The sequence below is a fragment of the Rhinoraja longicauda genome, chromosome 2 (assembly GCF_053455715.1).
Source record: "Rhinoraja longicauda isolate Sanriku21f chromosome 2, sRhiLon1.1, whole genome shotgun sequence".
In the NCBI taxonomy this organism is placed as follows: Eukaryota; Metazoa; Chordata; class Chondrichthyes; order Rajiformes; family Arhynchobatidae; genus Rhinoraja; species Rhinoraja longicauda.
The window spans coordinates 110,468,738-110,483,108 of NC_135954.1; the positions used below are offsets into that span (position 1 = coordinate 110,468,738).

Sequence of the window (14,371 nt, forward strand, 5' to 3'; positions counted from 1 at the left end):
TTGTCATAACACTGAAGGCAGATTAAATGCCGCACATCTCCTTGTGTCTCGTACCTCCTCCCTCAATGAGTTGGAGGCAATAGGTCCAGCCTCACTCAGCATCAGGTCCAGAGCAGCAGAGAGTGCAGGAGAGGGCCGAGTGGACATAGAAAGTACGCTGAGATTATTCTGTGGCTCTCCGCAAGGGGGCCTGGCTAGTCTACACAGAAACCTGGTCTGACAGAGGGACAACAGCAACACCGTTACCACACCTGGGCAGGAGATGTCTGCTGTCAGCGGTTACACTGATAACCAAGGCGGGGAACCCGAGCTGGGGAGAGTTCCTCTTGTTCCGTCACTTTGCGCACAGCCGGGAACTGAATCAGCAGAAGGTCAGCTGGGCTCCATGTCTCTGCCTTTTCAGGGAACGCGGGCAGCGGGTCAAGGCAGTGCCCTGGCCAGCACGGAAAGTGGCAGTGCGTTGGGAGGGGGCAGGACCGGCGAGGAGGCCGAGCGGCTGTGAGGCGGGTATCGAGACCAGACCTGCAGGAGGGGGGGAGGGGGGGGGGGCAGTGGAAGGAGACAGTTCAGTTTAGTTTATTGTCTCGTGTACCGAGGTACAGTGAAAAGCTTTTATTGCATGCTAACCAGTCAGCAGAAAGACAATACATGATTACAATCGATCCATTCACAATGTACAGATACATAATGAGAAATTAAAGTTTAGTGCAAGGTAAAGCCAGCGAAGTCCGATCAAGGATAGTCCAAGTTGTGTAAGAAAATAACTGGTTACAAATCGAAGGTATTTATTTCACAAAATGCTGGAGTAACTCAGCAGGTCAGGCAGCATCTCAGGAGAGAAGGAATGGGTGATGTTTCGGGTCGAGACCCTTCTTCAGACTGATATCTTCAGGATGGTCCGAGGGTCACCAATGAGGTAGATATTAGTTCGAGGGTCCAAAAACAGAACAGAAACAGGCAGGTGAGGAGCGTGAGAACCACTCAGCGATCTTCCCCACTCCCTGCAAACATTCACAGAACGGTTAGCAGATAAGTGGAGGCCTTCGGATGCGATTAGTCATTGAGTCATAGAGTGATAGTGTGGAAACAGGCCCTTCAGCTCAACACACACACCGGCCAATATGTCCCAGCTGCCCGCGTATGGACCATCGTGTGAACATCATGGGACACGAAGTCTTATTTGGCCTTCTGGGATTCGTCCACATTACAATCACGACAGTGATCCTCTGGTGGTGTGACCCCGAACGCAGCAAACAAGTCTTTCATCTTTGCAAAGGTGATGTGGTGGTGTGTGACATGTTGGCAACAGCTCTGCCCAAGACCGCAAGAAATTGCAGAGTTGTGGATGTAGCCCAGTCCATCACCACAGACCAGACTCCCCACCATCCACTCCATCTACACTTCACGCTGCCTCGGGAAAGCAGCCGACATAATCAAGCGCGGAAAAAGGCCCTTTGGCCCACCAAGTCCTGACCGACCAGTGATCCCCACACACTAACTCTATTCTACACACACTAGGGACAATTGACATTTATACCAAGCTAATTAACCTACAAACCTGAAGATAGATATTGTGTCCATCTGACCTACAAACCTGTACGTCTTTGGAGTGTGGGAGGAAACCGAAGATCTCGGAGAAACCCACGCAGGTCACGGGGAGAACGTACAAACTCCGTACAGACAGCACCCGTAGTCAGGATCAAACCCGGGTCCCTGGCGCTGCAAGGCAGCAACTCTACCGCTGCGCCACCGTGCTGCACAACTATAAAAGCAAAACTAGTATATCTCCAATTCCCTTCTTGAGCAGCAGACACTACCAGCAGTCACATCTTTCCCCTCTCACCCTAAAATCTCGTCCCCTGGTTCTGGATTCCACTACTCTGTGCATTCCCCATATCTATTCCCCTCTCCAGACTGATAAGAGTGGGGTTGTGGGGGAGTAAGCTGGAAATGAGAGATGGGGAGGGACAAAACCTGGCAAGTGATAGGTGGATACAGGTGAGAAGTGGGGTGATTGGTAGATAGGTGGACTAGAAGTGAAGATGTGTCAAACGGGTATTATATATGGAGAGAAGAGAAATGTACACCGATCAGCCAAAACATTATGACCTGATGAGCCAAAACATTATGACGAGATAGATCTGGCTCTGCGTTCCTCATCTCCACAACCACCTGCCTAATATGCTGTTGGTCCTCCGTGTGCAGCCCCATACGCAGCAGGGTGCGATCCACTGTGTATTGTGACACATTCCTCCCGTGACCACCATTATAATTTTCTGTGACTTGCGCCACAGTAGACCTTCTGTCGGTTTGGACCAGACGGGATAGCCTTCGTTGCCCTCGTGCATCGATGAGCCTTGGGCGCCCAACACCCTGTCGCCGGTTTGTGGTTTGTCCCTCCTCGGACCACTGTCGGTAGGTACTCACCACTGCTGACCGGGAGCACCCCACAAGCCTTGCCGTTTCAGAGATGTTCTGACCCAGTCGTCTGACCATAACAATTTGGCACTTGTCAAAGTCGCTCAGGTCTTTACTCCTGCCCATTTCTCCTGCATCCAACACATCAACTTCAAGAACTGACTGTTCACTTGCTGCCTAATATATCCCACCCCTTGACAGGTGCCATTGTAACAAGATAATTAATGTTATTCACTTCACCTGTCAGTGGTCATAATGTTTTGGCTGATTGGTGGAAATGACTGAAATCTCCAATTTTTAGTAATACTCCCCCCTTACCCCCACTTCATCCCAGGCCTACCCCACACGTTGCACACACATTTCTCCCACCACTCCAGGCTCTTTACTCCTTTCTCCCCCTCCGTTTGTTCATCCCTCACCCCCGAGACCACCATTTCCCTTTTATCCCCCTTCTCTCCCCTCCCACCCATTCGCCTCCCTCTGGCTTGACATTTTATTACTCCTCCTCTCCTCATCCGACACCCTTTCGCCTCCTTTTCATCTCTAGCCGTTGTCACTTACCCCAACCATATGTCAAACAAACAAACCCCTCTCACCTGTATCCACCTATCACTTGCAAGCCTTGTCCTGCCCCCCCCCACCCACCTCCCTTTTCTAGCTTTCTCCTCCCCTACTCCAACAGCCTGAAGCAGTACCCTGACCTGAAACATCGCCCGTCCATCCCCTCCACAGATATCCCACCCCTTGACAGGTGCCATTGTAACACGATAACCAATGTTATTCACTTCACCTGTCAGTGGTCATAATGTTTTGGCTGATCGGTGGAAATGGCTTTGAAATCTCCAATTTTGAGTAATACTGTCCGCTACCCCCACTTCATCCCAGGCTTACCCCACACACTGCACACACATTTCTCCCACTCCAGGCTCCTGGACCGAGATGAGAACATTTTTTTTCACACAGAGAGTGGTGAATCTGTGGAATTCTCTGCCACAGAAGGTAGTTGAGGCCAGTTCATTGGCTATATTTAAGAGGGAGTTAGATGTGGTCCTTGTGGCTAAAGGGATCAGGGGGTATGGAGAGAAGGCAGGTACGGGATACTGAGTTGGATGATCAGCCATGATCATATTGAATGGCGGTGCAGGCTCGAAGGGCCAAATGGCCTACAGCTGCACCTATTTTCTATGTTTCTATGCTGCCTGACTGGCTCAGTTCCTGCAGCACTTTTGTCTTTTGCTCAATGAACCAAATGCCAATTTTCTAAATGTTCTCCCCTTCTGGAGAAGAGCAATAGCGGCTGGCTTTTGCACACCATGCTGCAAGGATTTGACCGAGGGGAATCATGTCCATCCTGCTCTAACGATGCCTGGAAAGATACCAGACTGTGTGGGCAGGAAAGATGCAGTTAATGCAGATCAAGGAGACAGAGAAAGAAAGTGCAGAGTAACTCCTGACCTTTCGCTGGGCCCTTCCCTGCCCTTCCCCCCCCCCATCACCCCTTCCATCCTCCCTGGCCTGCCCCAGCCCAGGGGGGGCGAGGGTACGTACAGAAGTAGGGGTGCTCCATGGCCTCTCTTGCTGTAAGGTGCACTTGGTGATCGTATTGCAGCAACTTGTCCAGGAAGTCCAGGGCCTCAGAGCTGCACAGGTGCTGGTTCTAAATGTGAATGAATTGCTCCCACTTTCTGCAGGGATGCCTGCAGGCGGATGAAAGGCCAGGGCAGGCGTTAGTGCGCTCCGACGGCGTGGGACAGGGATGGGACGGGGGTGGGGTGTGATGGGATGGGGGTTGGACGAGGGAAGGTGGGATGGGGTGGGGTGGGACAGAGGTGGGGTGTGATGGGATGGGGGTTGGACGGGGGAAGGTGGGATGGGGTGGGGTGGGACAGAGGTGGGGTGCGATGGGATGGGGGATATTTTAACGGCAGAGGTAGATAGATTCTTGATTAGTACGGGCGTCAAGGGGCTATGGGGAGAAGGCAGGAGAATGGGGTCAGGAGGGAGAGATAGATCAGCCACGATTGAATGGGCTTGATGGGCCGAATGGCCTAATTCTGCTCCTATCATTTATGTACAGGGCAACACAAGAGACAAATAGCTGACACAGTTGGACATCCCACACCCACCTCCAGTATTTTGATGACCACTCTCTCGATGTTTATGATGTTGATGGCTTTGAAAACTTTGCTGTACCTTCCGCGACCCAGTTTCCGGACTAACTGGAAGTCACCCTGGTTGCTGTGGGAGAGAACGGGGGTGTTGAGGTCAACACGTGGAGAGCAAGCATTGCCCCTATCACAAGGCAAATGCAGAGGTGCTGCGTGACACAGCTGCTCCTCTGGGCCCAAGCTGTGGGGGACGGACACACACACACACACATCCCTGGGCACCCTCCCAAAAACATCTGAATCCTCAGAACATAGACTAAAGGCATTTCAGCTACCAAATTCCGGTCCCTTCGTTTACATACAACATCACAGCACAAAAAAATACTGCCCACACAACTCCTATAAAGTGTCCCCTCTCACCTTAAAACTATGTTCCCTGGTCTTTGACAGGCACGGTGACGCAGAGGTAGAGTTGCTGCCTCTGAGGTAGAGTTGCTGCGAATGCCGAGCCGGAGACTCAGGTTCGATCCAGACTACGGGCGCTGTCTGTACGGAGTTTGTACGTTCTCCCCGTGACCTGCGTGGGTTTTCTCCGAGATCTTCGGTTTCCTCCCACACTCAAAGATGTGCAGGTTTGTAGGTTAATTGGCTGGGCAACTGTAAAAATTGTCTTTAGGGTGTGTAGGATAGTGTTAATGTGCGGGGGATCGCTGGGCGGCGAGGACCCGGTGGGCCGAAGGGCCTGTTTCCGCGCTGTATCTCTAAATCTAAAATCTAAAAAAAAAATTTGCACCCTGGCAAAAAGGTTCTGACTGTCTACCCTATCTATGTCTCATAATTTTATTTACTTTTATCGGGTCATCCCTCAACCTCCGACGCTCCAGTCAAAACAATCCAAGCTTGTCCATTTTTAGTTTCATTTAAAGATACACCATGGAAACAGGCCCTTCAGCCCACCGACTCCACACCGACCAGTAATCCCCACACACTAGTTTTGTGCTACACACCAGGGACAATTTACAGAAGTCAATTAACCTATCAACCTGCACATCTTTCAGGATGTGAAAGGAAACTGGAGCACCTGGGCGAAACAGGGAGAATGCTCAAACGTGTAGACAGCAACCGTAGTCAGGATCGAAACTGGGTCTCTGGCGCTGTAAGGCAACAACTCTACCACTGCGCCTCTGTGCCGCCCTAATGAAAATAGGAACTGGAATAGGCCATTCGGCCCTCCTAGCCTGACCCACCGTTTACTATGATCATTGCTGATCTGTACTGGCATCGAAGGTGCAGAGGAGGTTCACCTGAATGATGTCTGGGTTAGAGGGGATTCGCTGCAGGGTGTGGTTAGACAAGCTTGGATTGTTTTCACTGGAGTGTCGGAGGTTGAGGGGAGACCTGATAAAAGTATATAAAATTATGAGACATAGATAGGGTAGACAGTCAGAATGTTTTTCCCAAGGTGCAAATGTCAAAGACCAGAGGACATAGTTTTATGGTCAGATGAGACACTCTAATGGAGATGTGTAGGCAATATGTTTATATAGAGAGTGGTGGGTGCCGGGAACATGCTGCCAGGGGTGGTGGTGGAAGCAAGCGTGAGAGTGGCGTTTAAGATGAAGGGAATAACATCGATTACCTTGTTACAATGGCACCTGTCAAGGGGTGGGATATATTAGGCAGCAAGTGAACAGTCAGTTCTTGAAGTTCATGTGTTGGATGCAGGAAAAATAGGCAGGAGTAAAGACCTGAGCGACTTTGACAAGGGCCAATTTGTTACGGCCAGACGACTGGGTCAGAGCATCTCTGAAACGGCGAGGCTTGTGGGGTGCTCCCGGTCAGCAGTGGTGTGGACCTTTGGTGCCCGATACCACAGGACACCTTCAGGAATCTTGTGGAGTCCATGCCTCGTCGGGTCGGCCATGTGTTTTAGCGGCACATGGAGGACCAACAGCATATTAGGCAGGTGGTCATAATGTTTTGGCTCATCAGTGTATATCTCTGCAGCCTAATTACTGGACAGGTATTTTGTTGGTGAAAACAATATTTTCCCATGACCCTAAAATGCAGACGGCCCAGTGGTAACATCGGCTCGGAGAATGAGACGGATTGTTAAAAAGACCTGGCTAATTCATTCTGTACCTCCCCGGCCCCAAATTCTCTCCACACACAGACTCTGATTTCCAGCTGCTTACTGCGGCCCACATCCACCCTTGGTCTCTGTTTCATCACCAGACTGGAGAGTGTCTTAGTTTTCGCGATACAGCGAAGAAACAGGCCCATCGGCTCACTGAGTCCACACTGACCATTCACACTATCTCTGTGTTATCCCACTTTCACATCCACTCCCTACGCACTAGGGGCAAGTTTTACAGAGTGCCAATTAACCTGCAAAGCCGCACGTCTTTGATTGATTGATTGATTTGATTGAATAAGTTTATTGGCCAAGTATGTACACATATAAGGAATGTGCCTTGGTGCTCCGCTCGCAAGTAACAACACGAACATACAGCAAACAATCAAGAATAAAGCATATTTATTCACAAAAAGCTGGAGTAACTCAGCAGGTCAGGCAGCATCTCAGGAGAGAAGGAATGGGTGACGTTTCGGGTCGAGACCCTTCTTCAGACTGAAGGGTCTCGACCCAAAACGTCGCCCATTCCTTCTCTCCTGAGATGCTGCCTGACCTACTGAGTTACTCCAGCATTTTGTGAATAAATACCTTCGATTTGTACCAGCATCTGCAGTTATTTTCTTATATTAAGAATAAAGCATAAAACATTAAGAATAAAACATTATAGTTTAAACATGTGAATTAAATATAATACAAGAGCACAAGGAGGCTACAGGCGTTTGGTAGAGTTATTGAGTAGAGCTACTGCTTGCAGATAAAAGCTGTTTTTATGTCCGGCTGTGGCTGCTTTGACAGTTCGGAGTCGCCTTCCAGAGGGAAGTGCTTCAAATAGTTTGTGGCCAGGGTGAGAGGGGTCAGAGATTGCCCTTGCAATGTACAGTTCGTCAATGGGGGGGGGAAGGTTGCAGCCAACAACCTTCTCAGCTGATCGAACGATGCGCTGCAGCCTCCTGATGTCGTGCGTGGTGGCTGAGCCAAACCAGTCGTGCTTGGGATGTAGGGGGAAACCGGAGCACCCGGTGGAAACCCACGCGTTGACAGGGAGAACGTGCGCGCAGGGACAGTCGCGCAGGGACTTACCCCCATTCCTCGACGTGCGCTTCATAGTCCCAGTACTCGCGGGGCCGCTGCGTGTTGACATCTGCGTACACTTCAGCTCTGCGCAGCACTGGCACGGACATGGCTCCTTGCAACCTTTCCTGCAACACAAGCCACACACTCAGAGTTTGGTCACACTTCACGTCTCCACCAAGGCAGGAAATGAACAGTGTTCCTGCAAAGCACCTCATCAGCTTCAGAGAGACAGACAGTGGAGCATTGTCCAATTGGACTTAGAGTTATACAGCACAGAAACAAGGTGTTCAGCCAATACGTCAATGGCAACCAAGATTTAATAGGAATCTGAGGGGTAAACTTTCTCACACAGAGGGTAGGAAAAAAACTGCAGATGCTGGTTTAAATCGAAGGTAGACACAAAATGCTGGAGTAACTCAACGGGTCAGGCAGCATCTCTGGAGAGAAGGAATGGGTAACGTTTCGGGTCGAGAACGTCATCCATTCCTTCTCTCCAGAGATGCTGCCTGACCCGCTGAGTTACTCCAGCATTTTGTGTCTACCTTCACACAAAGGGTGGTGGGTGTATGGAACAAGCTGCCAGAGGCGGTAGTTGAGGCAGGGGCTATCCCAACATTTAAGAAACAGTTAGATAGGTACATGGATAGGACAGGTTTAGAGGGATATGGACCAAACGCGGGCAGGTGGGGCTAATGTAGCTGGGACTTGTTGGCCGGTGTGGGCAAGTTGTAGCTGGGACATGTTGGCCGGTGTGGCCAAGGGGCCTGTTTCCACACTGTATCACTCTATAACTCTATGAAAGGCCTGTTTCCACACTGTGTCACTCTATGACTCAGTGAAGGACCTGTTTCCACACTGTGTCCAAAGACGTACAGGTATGTAGGTTAATTGGCTGGGTAAATGTAAAAATTGTCCCTAGTGGGTGTAGGATAGTGTTAATGTACGGGGATCACTGGGCGGCACAGACTTGGAGGGCCGAAAAGGCCTGTTTCCGGCTGTATATATATGATAGGGCGGCACGGTAGCGCAGCGGTAGAGTTGCTGCTTTACAGCGAATGCAGCGCCGGAGACTCAGGTTCGATCCTGACTACGGGTGCTGCACTGTAAGGAGTTTGTACGTTCTCCCCGTGACCTGCGTGGGTTTTCTCCGAGATCTTCGGTTTCCTCCCACACTCCAAAGACGTACAGGTATGTAGGTTAATTGGCTGGGTAAATGTAAAAATTGTCCCTAGTGGGTATAGGATAGTGTTAATGTACGGGGATCGCTGGGCGGCACGGACTTGGAGGGCCGAAAAGGCCTGTTTCCGGCTGTATATATATGATATGATATGATATGATGTGTCACTCTATGACTCAGTGACGGGCCTGTTTCCACACTGTCACTCTATGACTATGAAAGGCCTGTTTCCACACTGTGTCACTCTATGACTCAGTCAAGGGCCTGTTTCCACACTGTGTCACTATCACTATGAAGGGCCTGTTTCCACACTGTGTCACTCTATGACTCAGTGAAGGGCCTGTTTCCACACTGTGTCACTCTATGACAGTGAAGGGCCTGTTTCCACACTGTATCACTCTATGACTCAGTGAAGGGCCTGTTTCCACACTGTGTCACTATCACTATGAAGGGCCTGTTTCCACACTGTGTCACTCTATGACTATGAAGGGCCTGTTTCCACACTGTGTCACTCTATGACTCAGTGAAGGGCCTGTTTCCACACTGTATCACTCTATGACTCAGTAAAGGGCCTGTTTCCACACTATCACTATGACTATGAAGGGCCTGTTTCCACACTGTGTCACTCTATGACTCTATGAAGGGCCTGTTTCCACACTCTCACTCTATAACTCTATGAAGGGCCTGTTTCCACACTGTGAGACTATGACTATGAAGGGCCTGTTTCCACACTGTATCACTCTATGACTATGAAAGGCCTGTTTCCACACTGTCACTCTATGACTCTATGAAGGGCCTATTTCCACACTGTATCACTCTATGACACCATCTCTAAAATAATTTCATGAACTAGCCTCGCTTCTCCCCACTCCCAATGGGCTGAAGATACAAAAACCTAAAGCATGTACCACCAGATTCAGGAACAGCTGCTTCCCCGCTGTTATCATAATCACAATCATACTTTATTTTTCCGTCGTCCGGTCCCGCTGTGTGAAGATCATAACCGGAAGCTGGTTACACCCGTTAATCCCTGATGACGCAGTGCAACTAGCAGGCCGCACTAGCTACAGGCAGGGCAGAAGCAAGGGGTCGGGTAAAAGCAGAGGAGGGGGGCTCTGTGTCTATCTACACAATGACTGGTGTGCCAACAGCAGGATTGTTGCCCGACATTGTTGTCCTGATCTTGAAGCTCTCAGTTTTATGTAGACCTTTCTATTCATCGCGAGAGCTGAGTGTAGTGATGGTCACTGCTGTCTACATTCCTCCCGAAGGTAATATTAGCATTGGTCTCGGCCACTTACTAGCCATTGTAAGCAAACAGCAGCGAGCCCACCCTGCAAGTGCACATATCAGAGCAGGGGATATTAATCAAGCATGTTTTAGAACAGTACTCCCCAACTTTTACAGCATGTGATATGTGCAACAAGGGGGAAAAACACTTTAGACCATGTTTACTCAAACGTTAAACATGCTTACAGAACTGTAACTCTCCCTCACCTTGGCCAGTCAGACCACCTTTCACTGCTCCTGTTTCCGGCATACCCCCCCCCCCCCCCCCCCTCGGAAGAACAACAAAACCAAGTACCAAAACCATCACAACTTGGCCCGAGGGGGCCCTATCCCAGCTACAGAATTGCTTTGATCACACAGAATGGGATTTATTCGGTCAAGGGGACTTGGAGGAATACACAGAAACTGTGCTTTTTTACATTAAAAGCTGCATTGACAATGTTACAGTCAATAACCCTGGATGACGAGGGACGTCCAAACACTTCTTAAAAACCGCAACACCACCTTCAGGTCAGGTGACCGAGCCCAGTACAGCACCGCGAAAACTTACAATTTTTTAGATTTAGAGATACAGCGCGGAAACAGGCCCTTCGGCCCACCGAGTCCGCGCCGCCCAGCGATCCCCGCACATTAACACTATCCTACACACACTAGGGACAATTATTTTTAACATATTACCCAGTCAATTAACCTACAAACCTGTACGTCTTTGGAGTGTGGGAGGAAACCAAAGATCTCGGAGAAAACCCACGCAGGTCACGGGGAGAACGTGCAAAGAGGTATAAAGGAGGCCAAGGTGACCTACAAGAGGAGGATCGAGGACCACCTGTCACACAACGACCCACGAAGAGTGTGGCAAGGGTTACAGCACATAACCAACTATAAAGGCAATGCCAACAGCACTGTAAATGCCGACGCGGAGGAGCTTAACCGGTTCTTCGCCCGGTTTGAGGCTAATAGGCCTACTACTGACTCGCTGCCACCACCCACCTCTAACACCCACACAATCACACTACAGGAACAGGATGTGAGGCGTGTGCTGAGGTCGGCAACTCCAAGTAAGGCTACTGGACCTGATGGAGTACCGAGTAAAGTACTCCAGGCATGTGCTGACCAACTCGCTGGGGTCTTCACAAAGATCTTTAACATCTCTCTGTCACAAGCTATTATGCCACCCTGCTTAAAGTCAGCCACTATCATTCCTATTCCCTAAAAAACAGTGCCTGAGGACCTGAATGATTATAGACCGATTGCACTTACACCAGTGATTATGAAGTGCTTCGAGAAACTAGTCTTGCATCACATTAGAACCAGCCTACCTCCCTCCTTCGACCCATATCAGTTTGCCTACAGAGATAACAGATCGACTGAGGACGCCATAGCCATAGCAACTCACATCGCACTGACCTACCTGGAACATCAGGAAAGCTATGTGAGTGAGGATGTTATTCATTGATTATCGCTCAGCATTCAATACAATCATTCCGGACATTTTAATCAACAAACTGACAGGCCTAGGCCTCTCACCCTCCATCTGTACATGGATCAAAGACTTTCTCACAAACTGCCCACAGAGAGTGAAAATCGGCCCCTACATTTCCTCCTCCATCACACTAAGCACTGGAGCAACTCAAGGCTGTATGCTGAGTCATAGAAACATAGAAAATAGGTGCAGGAGGAGGCCATTCGGCCCTTCGAGCCAGCACCGCCATTCATTGTGATCATGGCTGATCATCCACAATCAGTAACCTGTGCCCAACTTCTCCCCATTTCCTTTGATTCCACCAGCCCCCAGAACTCTATCTAACTCTATCTAAACAAAGGAATGGAAATAAGTACTCTATGGTTCACCCTCAAAAATCATCAATAAACTCCAATACATCCAGAACTCCGCTGCCCGTCTACTCACCCACTCCCCCGACCCGTGACCACATCACCCCCGTCCTTTACAAGCTCCACTGGCTCCCCATCCCCCAGAGAATCCAGTACAAAATCCTCCTCATGACCTACAAAGCCCTCCATAACCTGGCCCCATCCTACCTGACTGACCTCCTCCACGGACACACTCCCACCCGTACCCTCCGCTCTGCTGCTGTTAACCTCCTGCCCCCCCCCCCCCCCCCCCCCATCCGGACCAAACTCAGATCCTGGGGGGACAGGGCTTTCTCCATCGCTGCTCCCACCCTCTGGAACTCACTACCTCAAACCATCAGAGACTCCTCCTCACTCACCACATTCAAAACATCACTTAAGACTCACCTGTTCAACACTGCCTTCAACCACTGACCGTCGCTTCTCCTTATCCTTCCTTTTTTTGTTCGTTTATTTATTTATTTTTATGTTTTACTTACTCTGTAAAGCGCCTTTGAGTTTCCAGAAAAGCGCTATACAAATGAAATGTATTATTATTATTATTATTAGAACACCGAACCAATCTAACCTTTTCCAAAGTCAGTGATATCAATGTTAAAATTGCATGGTATTTGTTGGCAGGCCAGGCAGCATCCGCGATGAGAGCAGCAGAATTAATATTTCTGGTTGACGATCTTACATCAGAAATGACTGATAAATTAACTCTGATTCTCTCAGTACAGGTGTTTGCTAATTCTGTTCTGCGCTTGAGTAAAAATCAAACTGTTAGAGGAACTCAGCGAGTCAGGCAGCATCTCCAGAAGGAAGTGGATGGACCATGTTTGGGTTGTTTATGAGTCCTTGATCCATAACATCATCTGTGTATTTCCTTCCTCAGATGCTGTCTGGCCAGCTGAGCTCCCCCAGCAATTTGTTTTCTGCCGATCTTGCAATCTCTTGTCTCACTTGTTCTGCTTTCCCAGCATTGCTTAGATTTAGATTTAGATTTTTTTAGATTTAGAGATACAGCGCGGAAACAGGCCCTTCGGCCCACCGAGTCCACGCCGCCCAGCGATCCCCGCACATTAACACTATCCTACACACACTAGGGACAATTTTTACATTTACTCAGTCAATTAAACTACAAAGCTGCACGTCTTTGGAGTGTGGGAGGAAACCGAAGATCTCGGAGAAAACCCACGCAGGTCACGGGGCGAACGTACAAACTCCGTACAGACGGCGCCCGTAGTCAGGATCGAACCTGAGTCTCCGGCGCTGCATTCGCTGTAAGGCAGCAACTCTACCGCTGCACCACCGTGCTGGTCTCACCGTGCGAGATTTCCAGCATTTGCAGTTTTACTTTTTGCTTTAAAATTACTAGTATTATTGTTCTGGGTGACATTTCACTCAGAAATGAAAGCTCTTTGAATGGATGCAATTTCCACGGTTTCAATGTGGCATGAAGAAATGGACACGATTTCATATTACATGGCACGTTACAAGACGATTGTGGATTCAAAACTCATTCCATAGATGTGGTTTAGTAGGTAAATTTTGGGCTTGCACTTCAGTTCATTACCAAAAATGCCATCTCTTCTTATATTTATTTGTAGTGTTGTCTTAATTTGCCTGTAAAGCTGCAGCAAGTAAAGGGCCTGTCCCACAGGCAATTTTTTTTTGGTGACTGCCGGCGACTGTCAAAAGTCGTAGCAGATCGCCAAAATTTTCTTTTACCTGACTCCTTTACTCCTTGTACACCTATGACTGTACACCCTCCCACCCGTCCAACACGATTATTAAAATTGCTGACGACACAACTGTCATCGGGCTTATCTTAGGGGGGGACGAGTCAGCATTTGGGGATGAGATACAGCGACTGTCAGAGCAGTATAAGAAAATAACTGCAGATGCTGGTACAAATCGAAGGTATTTATTCACAAAATGCTGGAGTAACTCAGCAGGTCAGGCAGCATCTCAGGAGAGAAGGAATGGGTGACGTTTCGGGTCGAGACCCTTCTTCAGTCTGAAGAAGGGTCTCGACCCGAAACGTCACCAATTCCTTCTCTCCTGAGATGCTGCCTGACCTGCTGAGTTACGCCAGCATTTTGTGAATAAATACCTGCAACTGTCAGAGTGGTGTTCGGTAAATAACCTGACACTGATCACAACCAAGACAAAGGAGCTAATACTTGATTTCAGGAGGAAACGGGAAGTGGACTCGGCCTCACTCTGCGTAAATGGGGCGTGGGTGGAAAGGGTGCAGACCTTTAAATTCCCAGGACCTCTCCTGGTCGGCCAACACCACTGCAACTGTCAAGA

General features: G+C 49.2%; 1 protein-coding gene across 1 annotated transcript; it reads right to left on the reverse strand.

Annotated features, from left to right (window-relative positions):
* Positions 1–420: 420 nt before the first annotated feature.
* On the reverse strand, positions 421–7,844 carry LOC144607274 (uncharacterized). The gene is made up of 3 exons (XM_078424006.1): positions 7,741–7,844; positions 4,545–4,656; positions 421–522 (listed from the first exon to the last, which is right to left on the reverse strand). The coding sequence occupies exons 1-3, from the start codon at positions 7,839–7,841 to the stop codon at positions 421–423; spliced, it is 315 nt and encodes a 104-aa protein (XP_078280132.1). The 5' UTR covers positions 7,842–7,844.
* Positions 7,845–14,371: the final 6,527 nt, after the last annotated feature.

Excerpts from the sequence above, each read along its gene's own strand:
- LOC144607274 (XM_078424006.1), bottom strand. The coding sequence starts at position 7,841 with ATGTCCGTGCCAGTGCTGCGCAGAGCTGAAGTGTACGCAGATGTCAAC. Across the intron at positions 4,657-7,740 it reads GCGCACGTCGAGGAATGGGG|CAACCAGGGTGACTTCCAGT; the intron begins GTAAGTCCCTGC and ends TCTCTCCCACAG. Across the intron at positions 523-4,544 it reads TGGTCATCAAAATACTGGAG|GTCTGGTCTCGATACCCGCC; the intron begins GTGGGTGTGGGA and ends CCCCTCCTGCAG.